At 42.5% G+C, this 16543-nt stretch overlaps 1 protein-coding gene across 4 annotated transcripts; it reads left to right on the forward strand.

The window, feature by feature from the left end:
• Positions 1 to 3327: 3327 nt before the first annotated feature.
• On the forward strand, positions 3328 to 15794 carry LOC144688657 (tubulin beta-4 chain-like). Of its 4 annotated transcripts, XM_078555474.1 has the most exons (5): positions 3328 to 3496; positions 6266 to 6374; positions 9821 to 9931; positions 10431 to 10462; positions 10494 to 15794. In XM_078555474.1, exons 1-5 carry the CDS (start codon positions 3456 to 3458, stop codon positions 11578 to 11580), a joined length of 1380 nt encoding a protein of 459 aa, XP_078411600.1. In that variant the 5' UTR covers positions 3328 to 3455; the 3' UTR covers positions 11581 to 15794. The 4 variants fall into 4 exon arrangements, with proteins under 4 accessions (XP_078411600.1, XP_078411597.1, XP_078411598.1 ...); XM_078555471.1 differs by lacking the exon at positions 10431 to 10462 and having other exon boundaries at positions 3330 to 3496; positions 10511 to 15794; XM_078555472.1 differs by lacking the exons at positions 3328 to 3496; positions 6266 to 6374; positions 10431 to 10462 and adding an exon at positions 6396 to 6548 and having other exon boundaries at positions 10511 to 15794.
• The last annotated feature ends 749 nt before the right edge of the window (positions 15795 to 16543 follow it).

Raw genomic sequence — 16543 nt, forward strand, 5'->3', positions numbered from 1 at the left:
AAGGGAGGGAGTCAAAAAACAGGTAACTATAGGTCAGTTAGCTTAACATCTGTCATTGGGAAAATGTTAGAGCCTTATTATTAAGGATGTAATAGCAGAGCATTTAGAATTACATAATCTAATCAAGCAGAGTCAGCATGGCTTCATCAAGGGGAAATCATGCCTGACAAATTTATTAGAATTCTTTGAGGAGGTAACCAGCAGGATAGATAAAGGGGAATCCTTTTGGATTTCCAAAAGGCATTCAGTAAGGTACCACACACAATAAGATAAGAGGCCTTGGTGTTGGGGGTAGTATATTAGCATGGATGGAGGATTGGCTAACTAATAGAAGACAGAGAGTTGGGATAAGGGGGCATTTTCAAGATGGCAACCTGTAACTAGTGACGTGCCACAGGAATCAGTGCTGGTGCCTCAATTATTTACAATATATATTAATGACTTAGATGAGGGAAGTGAATGTACTATTGCCAAATTTGCGGATGATACAAACATAGGTGGAAAGGCAAGTGGTGAGTCTACAGACAGGTATAGACAGGTTAAGTGAGTGGGCAAAAAAGTGGCAGATGGAATATAGCGTGGGAAAATGTGAGGTTATGCACTTTGGCAGGAAGAATAGAGGAGCTGAATATTATTTAAGTGGAGAAAGACTGCAGAAGGCTGCAGCACAGAGGGATTTGGGAGTCCTTGTGCATGAATCCCACAAAACTAACATACATGTTCAACAGGTAATAGGGAAGGCAAATGGAATATTGGCCTTTATTTCAAATGGAATGGAGTATAAAAATAAGGTATCTTGCTAAAACTACACAAGACACTAATTAGGCCACACCTCAAATACTGTGAACAGTTTGGTCCCCTTATCTAAGGAAAGATATACTGGCATTGGGGGCAGTCCAGCGGAGGTTCACTAGGTTGATTCTGGGTATGGACGGATTTTCTTATGAGGAGAGTTTGAGTAGGTTGGGCCTATATTCATTGGAGTTTAGAAGAATGAGAGGTGACCTTATTGAAACATATAGGATTCTTATAGGGGTTTGACAGGGTGGATGCTGAGAGGTTGTTTCCCCTTGTGGAAGAGTCTAGGACCAGAGGGCATAATCTCAGAGTAAGGGGTCGCCCATTTAAAACAGAGATGGGGAGGAATTTCTTCTCTCAGAAGGTAGGCAATCTGTGGAATTCTTTACCGCAGAGGGCTGTAGAGGTTGGGTCGTTAAGTATATTCAAGGTGAGAGAGACAGATTTTTAATCAGTAAGGGAATCAAGGGTTATGGGGAAAAGGCAGGAAAGTGGAGTTGAGTATTATCAAATCAGCCATGATCTCATTGAATGGTGGAGAAGACTTGATGAGCCGAATAGCCTACTTCTGCTCCTACATCTTATGGGACATCTGCCCACCTTGATCCTGACTCTGACTGTGGCTCATTCCCCAAGAGTATTCTAAATATGGTGACAGGTGACAGGGATCCAGCTTGAGCTGTTTAACTCCAGAGGGATATTTACCTTCTTAGGTTCAGACTGGGAAAAGGCCATTTGAGTCCAATATATATCAGAGTTGCTGTGATTATTCTGTCACAGGTCGATCTTCTGTGGAGTTTGTACATGGATAGCCAGGTCCTGGTATATTCAAGTGAAAACTGGTTATAGGAATGGGGATAATTGGACCAGTCCCTATTTCAAAGTTATTGGGGGAAGGATTTGTTAATGTAGCACTATTTGATATGCAGACTATATCAGAGAGCACCGTGGGCCATTACTTGCATAGTTCTTCAATTATAACATTGAGGAACATTGCCCAGAATACACAGGTGTTGACCGATGCCACTGTCTATCACCAAGGAATTGACTTAAATCTTCATAGCACCATTTGAAACGGTGCTAAGTAAACAAATTTCTCTTCCATACATTCTAATCCTTATTTTTGTATTTCCATTATATAAATTCCACTGTCCAAATTTATAATGGAAACTATTATGCAAACTTACATTAACTTGTCATGCTGTAATTACACTCTTCCACCACTGGTGGCTGTGCAGCACCTCTGCTGGTAGGGGGATGCAATTGCAACATGCCATTTGTCAGGCTCTGTTACTGCAAGCTCCTGAGGGCTGCAGCAGCAATTTCCCTCCTCTTCCTTAAGAGAGCTTTTTGACACAGTTGGGAATTCCTCCAGTAACCCCTAACCTTTGTTGAAACAAGCCTGACCTTGAGGCATGAGCTAGGGTCAGGGTCAAAGCAAAAGACAGAACATAATCCCTGATGGTTTGGTTGGTAATGGCAGTGCCCAGGAGCTGTCCTGAGTTTGATCTCTGGCCTGTGCAGAGTTTACCTTCCCAATGGTGGTGGGAATATATCAGGCACTCCAACTGTACATTCCGCCACAATTTATGAGCCCCCCCCGCGTCTCCCAGCCTATCCTTAAAGGCAGGTAAAATCCAGCCGGATGGGTATGTCCTATCCACATCAACATAGCTGAGATCAGTAAACATTAGACCATAAAGTTAACCCCCCACAATAATTGGTCCATTCTTCCCTCTAGCTCTCTACTTGTCATGTATTTGTCATCTATTTTGTTTTTAAAATAGTACAGCAATCCATCCAGTCACTAATAGGGTATAAGACCATTTAGTGGGCCATTTAGCCCCTTGAGACTGTGCTGCTATTCAAATAGATCATGGTATCTGTGTCTCAATTCCATTTCCCGTCTTTGCTCCGTATTCCTTGATTTCATTAACTGACAAAAATCTATCAATTTTAACCTTGAAAGCTCCAGTTGACCCTGAGGATCCAAGGTCTTCCAGCAGACCAAATTCCAGATTCCCACTCCCCTGTGTGTGAAAACTTGCTTTCGAATTTCACTCCTGAAAGGCTTAGCGTACATTTTAAGGTTGTGCCTCCTTGTTCAGGATTCCCACGTCAGAAGAAACTGTTCAATTTTTTTTTTATCCGCACTATCAAATCCCTTCTGTCATTTTAAAGGCCTTGATTAGATCACCCCGCAACTTTCTAAACTCAAGGGAATACAAGCCAACTTTGACACGAAAACACGGCAACCTGGCCTCATAATTTAACCCTTTAAGCCCCGATGAGAGTCGAGCATCCCAACATTGAACCTTTAAAATTTAAAGGTTTTTAAGTCCTGAAAGTGTGTTACTTCCTCAACAACATCATAGCCTCTGAGCTGCGTCATCCTTATCTCTCACCAAAATGTTCAGGCTTATCCTCAGCAATGTCTCCAAGTCTGGAAGGGATGGGGCGGGCAAGAAATGATAAATGCATTTCCCTGTGTTGGCCACGCCTTGAGGGCATGTGACAGTTGAATTGACATAACAACTTTCCCCAGAAGTGCATCAGATAGTTGTTGCTGAGGAGGTAACGGACAGTCAGGACTTTAAATCATCAACGATTTAAAAAGCTCCACAACTAGGAACTTGTCAGGATGCGTGAGATAGTGCATGTGCAGATTGGGCAGTGTGGTAACCAAATCGGGGCGAAGGTAAGTGGAGTTCAGATTCCAGGTTTGTGGCAGTCTTATGTGAATTTTCTCTCCTGCGCTCCTGAAGGTGCTGAATTGTGCAGCTGGATGGAAACTCGCCTTGGCCGAGTGGCCCTGGTTCATGTTTTAGCTGTGTCTCAGTGGATAACACTCTCATCTCTGAGCCAGTAGGCTGTGGGTTCAAGTCCCACTCCAGTGTCAAGACATGATCTAGGCTAACACTCCAGTGCTGCACTGCAGGACATGCCATCCTTCAGATGAAACATTAAACCAAGGCCACAATTAAGTGTAATGCTGAAAGATCCCGTGTCACTCTTTGAAGCAGATCGGTGTCCTAACCAACATTCCGCCTTCAACCAAAAACAGATTGATTGCTCATTCATATTATTGCCATGCATACACTCATAACAACCCACATTGAGATGGTTCTGAGAGGTAGGATGGTTTATAATCCAGCATAACACAATCAAAGTATTTTACACCAACAAAATGTATTTTGGCTCAGACAGTTGGAAAAATATTAAGAGATTTTATATTTCTAATATCTGTTGTTGAAAAGCATAGAGAAGAATAATTTCAAGCTGATTATTTGCCTGTATTATTACAAATTTCTTCTCTGTAAAATTGGTACATTAAATGACACAACCTTTTAAAATGTAAATGTCCTGTGGGATTGATATGAGTAGCGGAAGGTAGTGAGTAAATAGATAAGGGCTGAAATGGGTGTGGAGGGTTTCTCTGAAATGCCATTCAGCCTTGTTTACATATCTCTGTTCTGCTGCAAACTGCTCTCAAAGCCATTTATCCAACAAGAATTGGAGCCAGAGTGAAATTGGAAACAGCAATCAGCTCCTCATCAGTAATTGGATAAATTTACTGCTTTTTGTTTACTGATTGATAGAGGTTCCATCTACACTGTCCACTGTGTTAGCTAATTTGGCCTCTGATGGTCTCCACTATCAAATATTCTTTTTATATTCACTTTCTAAACTGACACATGATAAATGGTCCATTTTGTGTGTGCTTGATGTGTATGACTGTCTATGTATGTGTGTGTGTTTCTATGTGATTGTGTGTCTCTGTACCTGTGTGTGCATAAGTGTGTATGTATTTGTGTGAATGTTGACATCTATGTGTGTGGTTTGGAGTGCCTGTGTGTGGATCTGTAAGTGTGGATTTGGTTTGTGGGTGTGTGTATGTGTGGGTGTTCAAGAAATTGTATGGGTGTGTATGTGGCAGGGGTTGTATAGAAATAAATAGAAATTACAGAACAGCCCTACTGGTCTACACCAGCGTTTATGTTTCATACAAGCCTCCTCCCACTCACCATCTATCCCTATCAGCATATCCTTCTGTTCCATGTGTTTATCTAGCTTTCACTTAAATGTATTCATGCGTCAAGGGTGTGTATGTGTGGGTGTGTGTGTTTGTGTGCATGTATGTCTGTTGCTGTGAAGGTGTGTACACATGTGTAAATACATGCATGAGAGTATATTTGTGTGTGTGTGTGTGTGTGGATTTGTTGTATGTGTGTGTGTGGATTTGTATGTGTATATGTGTGCATTAGGGTGTGTGGTGTGGATTTGTATGTAAGTGTATCTTTTACAAAGATTTATCAACAATAAACATTTCAAGACAGGTACCCATTTCTAGGCCAACCCATAACGTTCTCTCCCAGAGCAAAGGTCTCAACTGCCTTAACCCTCTTTTGCACCAGTTTGTTCTCTGGATGTAAGTGTCTCCCTAACATTCTCTCTGTTGTTGTTTGTTCTTTCATTTACTCCTCTCTGATTCTCCAGTGGATCTACAGCCTAAAGTCCATTGCATGGTGTCCTTCAGACTGTTCACTCTCTTACAAGCAAGGTCTTCCCCATAAATGATCAGTAATTCATATTCAAGCCTAAATATCCAATCCTCCACTATGACAGCAATGTTTCCTGTATACAAGATGCACTGCAACAACACACCAAGACATCTCCAGTAGCACCTCCTAAACCTGCAACCTCTACCACCTAGAAGGACAAGAGCAGCAGGTACATGGGAACACCACCAACTGCAAGTTTCCCTCCAGTTACACTATCTTCACTTGGAACTCCTTCGCCAACACTGGGTCAAAATTCTGAAACTCCCTTCCTGACAGCACTGTTGGAGCATCTTAACCACACAGACTGGTAATGGGCAAGAGAGTCAGGGGGGAGGTGAGGAAAAATGTTTTTACACTGCGAGTGGTAGTGACCTGGAACTCGCTGCCTACGAGGGTGATGGAAGCAGAGGCAATCAATGATTTCAAAAGGAAATTGGATAGGCACTTGAAGGAAATAAACTTGCAGGGCTACGAGGATAGAGCAGGGGAATGAGATTGATTGGATTGCTCTATGGGGAGTGGGCATAGAGTTAATAGGCTGAATAGCTTTCCTCTGTGCTGTACATGACTCTATGACTGCAGCGGTTCAAGAAGGCCCACCCCCACCTTCTCAAGGGCAGTGAGGAATAGACAATAAATGTCGACCTTGTCTGTGACACTCACATCCTCAAAACAATTGTAATTAAATTGTGGATCAATTCTATCAACATGCTGGGCCTAGCAGCGGGTTCACAGATAATGGCTTTGGTTACCCGAAAACCCCAACCCTGCAAAGCCTCCGTACCTGATTATTTGTTCATTTGGAAAAGTTAAATTTGGTCCCCATTTTTAAGCGTGCATTTTTTATGATGTTGCTATGTACCTGGTTGTCTTTAATACAGCTACTCATTTTTCTGTATTGACAGTTCTGGGAAGTTATTAGTGAAGAACATGGAATTGACCCCAAAGGGAATTACATTGGAGACTCGGACCTCCAACTTGAGAGGATTAATGTGTATTTCAAGGAGGCACATGGTGAGAAAGTCCACTTCGAAATGGAGCGGCCAAACCTTCTGTCTTTGTCTGTGGCATTTGTTGTCAAAATCAGTTGGTAGCAATTGGAAAAGTCTGCAGAGCTTCAAGACACATAGTTTGTATTCATCAGCCAATTTAGAACACCACACCTGACAATCAAAGAAAAATTCCCAGGTTGGAGGGAACTTTCTGCGTTTAAGTGAGGCAGCAAAGGTGCACCAATATTGATCTGGGTAGCATGGAATCTGATTGACCATGGATAAAGTTCAAATCAATGTTCCCTGCAGATTTGCTTCTTCTTCTGCTTCTGTTGTGTTGGCATCTTGGACTTAATATCCGTATTCCGCCAACATTTTTGCATAGATCTCACGCTGCTGATAACAACCACAAAGGAGGCAACAGCACTAAGAAACAGGCCCTGCTAAACCTTCACCCCACTACGGAACAAACCAGCCCATCAGCTATGTGAATGTGCTTAGAGCTGAGTTGCCTGGCCTTTCTGGGTCTGCTTACCAGTTCTCATGAGCTACAATGCAGGCCTGAGAGGACACAGTTTAAAAATGAGGGGTCAGCTCCCAATTAAGACAGAGATACAAAGAATTTTTTCTCTCTCAGAGGATCGTGAACCTTTGGAACTCTCTTCCCTGGAGAGTGGTGGAGGCAGGGTCGTTGAATATTCTTAAGGCAGAAATAGATAGATTTTTGGCTGACAAGAGAATCAAAGATTATCAGGGGCAGGCGGAATGTGGAGTTGAGACCACAGTCAGATCAGCCATGATCTTACTGAATGGTGGAGCAGGCTCAAGGGGATGAATGGCCTACTCCTGTTTCTAATTTGTATGTTCATAAGAGCACTATCAATGATTAGTAGTGAGAAGTACTATCAGCAGTATTATTGACAAGAAGTGCAATTGATGAAATGTATTATTGACTAGAAGTACTATTGGAAGTAATGTCAGAAGTACAATTGTTGAGAAGTATTATTGACTAGATGCATTATTGATGGAATATACTCTCAGTGAGAAACAGTCACAAAGTACACTGTCAATGAACAACATTATCAATACAAGCTACAATGAATGAGGTGCCATATCTGTAGAAATGCTATTAATAAGAACGACAACTGGTGAAAAGTTCTATCAGTGAGCAGTTCTATCAATCACTGTTGATGAAGCTACTGTCAATGAGAAATGCAGTTAATAAGATTAAAATAGGTTAAGGCGATGCCAAGGACTATGATGGTCAGACAGGATTCCAAAATGGGGCAGGCATATTTTAAACAAAGATGTGAGGCTGATATTTCTGATAGGCAAAATTTCAATACAAAATGTTAGCCCAGTTAATAATGATCCTGTATCGTGTTACTCTTGTACAGCTATTAAGCTGTTTAAAATGGTCAGCTGTAGAAAAGAAGCAAACAGAGCAATATAGTACAACTGTGTAAAACCTTCACCAATTGGAGATTTAAATCTACAACCTTAAAAAGAAAATAAATGTAATTTATAGAAACCTCACTGAATAGGAGTCCAGGTAAAGATGCTACTGGAATGTTGGCCTTTATTCCATAGGGGCTGGAGTGTAAAGGATGGAAGTTATGTTTCAGTAGTATAGAGCCTTGATCAGATGCCATCTGGATATACTGCCCTCAAGAGTGTTGCAATGTGGATTTATCAGACTGATACCAGGGCATAAAGGGTTAAATTAGGAGTACAGGTTGCATAAGCATAGCTTGTACTCCGCTGAGTTTAAGCTGAGGGCTGATCTAATTGAATTGTGTAAAATAATAAAATGATTTGATAGACTAAATACTGAAAAGTTGTTTTCTCTGGTGTGGGATTCCAGAACAAGGGAACACAGTCTTAACATTAGAGTCGGGCCATTTAGGGGTGAAATCAGGAAGTGCTTTTTCACACGCTGTGGCAATTTAGAAGTATCTTCCCAATTGGCGGTGAATGCTGGGATAACAGAAATTTTAGAAACCAAAATAAGCAAGAGTTTTATTTGTAAGGATACTAAGCGATATCAATTTGTATCACATTTGCATTGTGCCCAATAAGAAATGGATGATTGTTATAGCCAGCATACTGAGGAAATGGTCATCTATCAATTTTGGCCAGTTTTGAACTCAGGTTCTGGTGGTGCCTCCATGCTGTACCTGTCCTGGGAATGTTTGATGGGGACAGTGTAGAGGGAGCTTTACTCTGTATCTAACCCCGTGCTGTACCTGCCCTGGGAGTGTTTGATGGGGACAGTGTAGAGGGAGCTTTACTCTGTATCTAACCCCGTGCTGTTCCTGCCCTGGGAGTGTTTGATGGGGACAGTGTAGAGGGAGCTTTACTCTGTATCTAACCCCGTGCTGTACCTGCCCTGGGAGTGTTTGATGGGGACAGTGTAGAGGGAGCTTTACTCTGTATCTAACCCCGTGCTGTACCTGCCCTGGGAGTGTTTGATGGGGACAGTGTAGAGGGAGCTTTACTCTGTATCTAACCCCGTGCTGTACCTGCCCTGGGAGTGTTTGATGGGGACAGTGTAGAGGGAGCTTTACTCTGTATCTAACCCCGTGCTGTACCTGTCCTGGGAGTGTTTGATGGGGACAGTGTAGAGGGAGCTTTACTCTGTATCTAACCCGTGCTGTACCTGCCCTGGGAATGTTTGATGGGGACAGTGTAGAGGGAGCTTTACTCTGTATCTAACCCCGTGCTGTACCTGCCCTGGGAGTGTTTGATGGGGACAGTGTAGAGGGAGCTTTACTCTGTATCTAACCCCGTGCTGTTCCTGCCCTGGGAGTGTTTGATGGGGACAGTGTAGAGGGAGCTTTACTCTGTATCTAACCCCGTGCTGTACCTGCCCTGGGAGTGTTTGATGGGGACAGTGTAGAGGGAGCTTTACTCTGTATCTAACCCCGTGCTGTACCTGCCCTGGGAGTGTTTGATGGGGACAGTGTAGAGGGAGCTTTACTCTGTATCTAACCCCGTGCTGTACCTGCCCTGGGAGTGTTTGATGGGGACAGTGTAGAGGGAGCTTTACTCTGTATCTAACCCCGTGCTGTACCTGTCCTGGGAGTGTTTGATGGGGACAGTGTAGAGGGAGCTTTACTCTGTATCTAACCCGTGCTGTACCTGCCCTGGGAATGTTTGATGGGGACAGTGTAGAGGGAGCTTTACTCTGTATCTAACCCCGTGCTGTACCTGCCCTGGGAATGTTTGATGGGGACAGTGTAGAGGGAGCTTTACTCTGTATCTAACCCCGTGCTCTACTTGCCCTGTGAGTGTTTGATGGGGACAGTGTAGAGGGTGCTTTACTCTGTGTCTAACCTTGTGCTACCTGCCCTTTATATAATAGTTGCACTTTAATTCTTTGGCACTAGCATTGCTCTCTTTGATGAGATTTTAAAAACATTTTCACATATTTTACTGACTCACTAAATCATATCTTCATTCCTTCAGGTAACAAATATGTACCCAGGGCAATCCTGGTGGACCTGGAGCCTGGAACAATGGACAGTGTACGAAGCAGCCGTATCGGACAGATCTTCAGACCAGATAACTTCATTTATGGTACGGTATGATTCTCATAAGGTACAGATTAAAGAAGAGCTGTAACCAATAGGCTTCCTCCTCACTGTGAAGTCTCAAATTATTCTGAAGTAAATCATTTTTTTGGTTTAGCTATTGATGCATATTTCTAATGTGTGCTTACTCCATTTAGAATATAATGGAGCAATGTTGTTGAGGAACTGGAGTCAGTTCTACACCTAGGTAGTCTCAGAAACAAAGAGAAGACAGCAAAGAAAATGGGTATTGAGTGTCACAATCTTATACAGTGGCCGCTGGGTGTCAGAGTATTATGCAGTGAGCACTACAAGTCAAAGTCTTATCCAGTGGAATTGGATGTGAGAGTTGTATCCAGCTGCACTGGGTGTCTGATTCTTATCCAGTGGGCACTGCACCAGAGTCTTATCCAGTGACACTGGATGTCAGAATTGATGTGGAGGATCCTTGCGGAAACTTGGCACAAATCTTACCATATCTCCATTTTTATAATCTATCCTAACAGGTCTCTTTTTTCCTCTTAACCCACCCCCCTCCCACCCCACCCCACCCCCCGGCCCCCTGCCCACCCCCACCTGTCTGTAGGTAATTCAGGTGCTGGAAACAACTGGGCCAAAGGTCATTACACGGAAGGTGCTGAGCTTGTGGAAAACGTGATGGACATTATGAGGAATGAGTGTGAGAGCTGTGACTGTTTACAAGGCTTCCAGCTCACCCACTCACTGGGAGGAGGAACAGGCTCAGGCATGGGCACTCTCATCATGAGCAAAATCCGAGAGGAATATCCTGATAGAATTATGAATAGCTTCAGTGTTGTACCTTCACCAAAGGTCTCAGACACTGTGGTTGAACCGTACAATGCCACCTTGTCCATCCACCAGCTGATCGAGAACACAGATTCAACCTTCTGCATTGACAACGAGGCTTTGTATGACATTTGTTTTCGAACCTTGAAGTTGGCCACCCCAACCTACGGTGACCTGAACCATCTGGTTTCCATGACGATGAGTGGTGTTACCACCTCTTTGCGTTTCCCTGGCCAACTCAACGCAGACCTGAGGAAGCTGGCAGTCAACATGGTCCCATTTCCTCGTCTGCATTTCTTCATACCTGGTTTTGCTCCATTGACATCCCGTGGCAGCGAGCAGTACCGTTCACTGACAGTGCCGGAGCTTACCCAGCAGATGTTTGATCCCAGGAATATGATGGCAGCCTGCGATCCCCGCCATGGCAAGTACATGACCGTGGCGGTAATCTTCAGAGGCAGGATGTCCACCAAGGAGGTGGATGAGCAGATGTTAGCCATCCAAACCAAGGACAGCAGCCATTTTGTGGATTGGATTCCCAACAATGTCAAAGTGGCTGTGTGCGACATTCCACCACGTGGGCTCAAAATGTCTTCTACCTTCATAGGGAACAACACTGCCATCCAGGAGCTCTTCAGGCGCATTTCTGAGCAGTTCTCAGTCATGTTCAGAAGGAAGGCTTTTCTGCATTGGTACACAGGAGAAGGTATGGATGAGATGGAATTCACAGAAGCAGAATGCAACACCAATGATTTGGTCTCCGAATACCAACAATACCAAGATGCTACCGCAAATCTTGAAGAGGAAGCGTATGAAGGGGAAGAAAGTGAAGCAGAACCTACCAAATAACTAAAAGATAGGGCAATTTAATGAGACTAAAGTAATTGGACCAACCAAGGATTTGACCGTAAGAACAAAGTAACTGAAACTAATACCAAAATAATAAACTGGACCCACCTAAAGATCTCCAGATTTACATTGATCTTATCATAATTGGCCACACTATAAAAGGACCTCACTGGATTGGAAATCTGTGATTGAATTTTCAAAGCAGAAAAATCTATGGACTTGAGCTTCAAGAATTTCCCCAAAATTTCTTGCCCATCATTAGGAGTCGAACTTGGAGCATCTCTTGAAAATTTTGGATGATTGAAAATTGGGCTCAATTTCCCATTATTCAGTGAGAAAAAGGAATATTTCATTCGTTCAGCAAATTTTTGAATATGTGATTGGTCTCAGAGTTTTTTTTGAATATAGTTGAGGAGGGTAGGGGGGAGGGGTAAGTGGTAATGTTGTGGATTATTTAAAACAATTGTCAACATGAAATATAAATATTTTAAGTTCACAATGGCAATAGACAGTCATGACATTGTGAATAAGACTGGAGAATGAAGCTGTGTAGGACATATCAGTCAATCAGTTTCAGAAAAATGATTGTTTCTTAATTGAGCGAAGTAGATTAAGTAAATTGGGAATAGAAAAATCATTTAACTAATTATATCAAGGCTCATTAAAATAATTAATTGATCAAATCAATTGACCATCAGCATACTGGGTGTAAAAAAACAAAAATAGCTGGAAAAACTCAGTAGGTCTGACAGCATCTGCGGAGAGGGATACAGTTAATGTTTTGAGTCCGAATGACTCTTCATCAGAACTCTGTATCCCTCTCCGCAGATGCTGTCAGACCTGCTGAGTTTTTCCAGCTATTTTTGGTTTTGTTCTAGATTTCGAGCATCCGCGATATTTTGCTTTTATCTTAGCATACTGGGGGTCACCACTGACCAGAAATTCAACTGGACCAGCCATACTGTGGCTACAAGAGCAGGTCAGAGGTTGGGAATCTTGCAGCGAGTAACTCACCTCCTGACTCCCCAAAGCCTGTCCACCATCTACAAGGCACAAGTCAGGAGTGTGATGGAGCATTCTCCACTTGCCCTGATGAATACAGCTCCAACAACACACAGGAAACTAGACACCATCCAGGACAAAGCGACCCACTTGATTGGCACCCCATTCACTTAAACATTCACCTTAAACATTCACTCACTCCACCATTAACACACAGTGGCAGCAGTGTGTACCAACTATAAGATGCACTGCAGCAACTCACCAAGACTGTTTTGATAGCACCTTCCAAACCCGTGACCTTGACCACCTAGAACAAGGACAGCTGCCAAATGGGAACACCGCCACCTGCAAGTTCCCCTCTAAGTCATGCATCATCCTGACTTGGAACTATATCACTGTTCCTTCATTGTCACTGTGTCAGAATCTTGGAACTCCCTCCCTAACAGCACAGTGGGTGTGCCTACACCAGATGAAGCGGTTCAAGGAGGTCCACTGTCATCTTCTTATGGGCAATTAAGGAAGGGAAACAAATGCTGGCCTAGCCAGCGACACTCACAACTCACAACAAAAAATGTTTTAATAAACAAATGTCTTAGCTTATCTTTATCTGTCTTCAATTGAGCACAATTCAATCACACTCCAGATGTTACACACTCTAGGTGTCACACATCGGCCACCATACTAAGTTATGATCCAAAACAAGGTCAAAATAAAGAGAAAGAAAGCCAATCACTGATCTGGAGCCTCAAGTTTACATAAAATTATAATTGATCTGTGAATGACCGCAGCAGTTTACAAACAGCTATAATTGCCTGGATTTGCCTCCAGCAGGGACACACATACCAAACTCGAGTAGATTCACCAGTAACACAGCTATTGATACTAAATGTATGATCCAGTGATTAATTAATGAGCCATTTTTTGCCAAAATTTCTGAGAGTGACATATCAGAATAATTGAGCCTGCCAGCAAAGTAACCAAAATCTCCCATTTTTTAAATTGCCTTGCTTGCTATATATTTAATAACCAGAGATCTGATATTTTGTCAGTATTGTGACAGGACTGGTAAGAGTAGTTGGCAAGGGTGGATCTGGGACTGGTCACGGTACTCCAGAATTGGCATGGATGGTGTCAGGATTGGCAAGGCTGGCACTGCAATTGGTAAAATTGTGCCAGGATTGATAATGGTGGTGCTAGGATTGGTCGGGGCGGTAGTGCCTGCTGAATGAATATTTTTAAAACTGGTTTTGGTTGCTTTGATGCTTCAATATATTTTAACCAAATATGAAAACCTGAACTGTGTAAAGTCAACAAAACAACAAATCTCATGAAACAAATTGACCTCTAGCTTCCTGGCAAGACTGGTGCAGTAGTAAAGTCAATGACAATATCATCAAAATAAAGGAGCCTAATGATTGCTAGATTGATGTCAATCTTATCATACAAAAGCAATATATTGTGGATGCTGGAAATCTGAAAAAAGAACAAAAAAAGCTGGTCAGGCAGCATCTGTGGAAAAAGAAACAGAGTTAATGTTTCCTTTGACATTTCATCAGAACTGTAACCAAACACCCTTGATAAGAACTTCATTGGTTGAATTCTCAAATCAACCCAACCATGTTTCTTCGATAGCATCACCCAAATCTATGATCTGCACCAACTAGGTCAAGGGCAGCAGTGCATGGGAATGCCACCACCTCCAAGTCCAAATATCGCACTATTCCTTCATCATTGCTGAGTCACTCCCTCCCTAACAGTACTGTGGGAGCACTTTCAGCACACGTACTGCAGCACCTCGAGACCCACCCTTCAAGGGCAACTAAGATGGGAATTAACTGGTGGCCTTACCAGCGATGCCCATATCTCACGAGTGAATTAAAAAACAGAATTACTTTGGCTGATTCATGTCAAGAACGTAACCAAGGTCATAAATCATGTAAAAACATGCTTTTTTAAAAAAATTAATGCTCCTGAATAATAAACTGCACTTTGAGCAACTGAGTCATGTGGTGCAGGAAAAACCCAGGTTCTATCCATGGTGTATGATGATCCAGCTAGGCTGACTATAATTGGCTTCATATGTCTGGACTAATAAGCAGGGAAATCCCCCAGGGTCATCTCCTGGTTGCGGTTGGTTTCCTCTCTAGTGTCTCACTGGAATATATGTTTTGTCAACATTTTATACAGAACAAGTTGGGCTCAACTGTCCACTAAAATACACTCCATTCCTTCGCTCCCTCCACACACACCGTTCCCCAAACCCCACTCATGTTTTCAAAACTTATCAGCATTCAGACTGAGAAAAAGAGAATGGCTGCATGTTTAGGACATCTGTGAAGCTACAATACAGCAAGGGCAATCAATGCCTTTAGGAGACAGGTGGGGAAACATTAGATGGGGTAAAACATGAGGGAGTAGAATTTCTGAACTTCTGCTCCCAAAGCAGAGCTGTGCAGATCGGGAGTTCACATCTGGAATTTGGTCAGATGTTTAAATTGTTAAGGGTTGTTCCGGCATAACTTACACAGCCCAATTTCCAACACATGTTCCTAGCCCATGAAGCTCTGAACTCCATATGCTCAGATTTTCAAACAGAAAACGTAAATGATAACATTTCTCATTGGTTGCGAAGAGCTGATGACTAGATTATTTTCCAAGGGTAGAGGTTTATTAAAGTCATCATTTTGAGGAGGGAAGCATTTTTGTGGCATCATAATTGCATCCAACATTACCATGCAGAGTAGTTGAGGCAAATAGCAGATGCCTTTAGTCGGAAGCTAGATAAGCATATGTGGAAGAAAGAAAGAGCAAGATATGCTGTTAGAGTGGGTTGAAATATGGTGGGAGGTGGCTCATGTGGAGCATAAACACCAACATAGACTAGCTGGGCCAAATGCTCTTTCTGTGCTGTAAACTCTTGTTATACGTAACTGAATAATTACGTGATTTGTGTTTAAATAATTACCTTTGCAAATTGCTGAGTGTTATTTTGGAATTGTGTGTAGCTCCACATTGTGTGTGCTTGCTTGTGATCTATGTTATTTAGATAAAGCTTGTTTTAAGTCAAGAATTGTGTAGTAACTTTAATTCTTTGCGTAATGGGAGCTATCAAAAGTCAAATAATGCTAAAGGATGAATTCAGTTAACTGGTCTACACTCCACCATTTAAACCCCATTTAAATAAAAGTCTGGCTCTTAATAAGTATTATGTACTTAGGGTTGTCGGCTCCTTGAGATGTTTTCTGTTAGCATTGTCCTATTCTGATTCCTGCATCAGGTGCAGAGTAGACCTCAATGCCAAACAGTTGAATCCTAGTGCAATGCATCATAGTATTGGCACCTGTACAGGATTATACTGCTAAACAGTACACCACGTATCAGATATCATTGATGCGACTCTTTGGATACCTCAGCCCAGCTGCATCAATTATTGCAGCACGGGATGAGGGAAATTGACACCTTTCTGCCCCATCGAAACTTCACTGAATTTGCTTCATGAAGCATCTCCCACTTGGTGAGGTCAATTATCAGAAGCGCCCATATCATTTTAATGCATTTGAACACATACTGGCCCTGCACATCATTTCTCACAGAGCTGGCGTACAGATCACCTATTATTTGCCTATGTCTTAATCGTTCATTTTCAACTCTCCGTTCATGCCTGTGTTTTTAATGAGCCTTTGTGCCAATTGCAGTAAATTATAGATTCCTCTATTAATGGATTTTCAAATGAGAATTCCCTTATTTGAGATGCATTAAAGACATCCTAAAGGATGCCAGGGAAGTCAAAAGCTGCATTCAAGGTGCGGTTCACTTCCCTGTGGGCACCTAACTGTGAACAACAGTTAACATCTCACACTAGCAGACCTTAAGCAGGAGGGAAGCTTTTTTTGCAAAGAAAGCTGGAAGACCAGGCTGAAGAAACCACTAAGATATGTGAACACCTAATTGTGCCTTGAAA

This window comes from Cetorhinus maximus, chromosome 13 (assembly GCF_964194155.1).
Source record: "Cetorhinus maximus chromosome 13, sCetMax3.hap1.1, whole genome shotgun sequence".
NCBI lineage: Eukaryota > Metazoa > Chordata > Chondrichthyes > Lamniformes > Cetorhinidae > Cetorhinus > Cetorhinus maximus.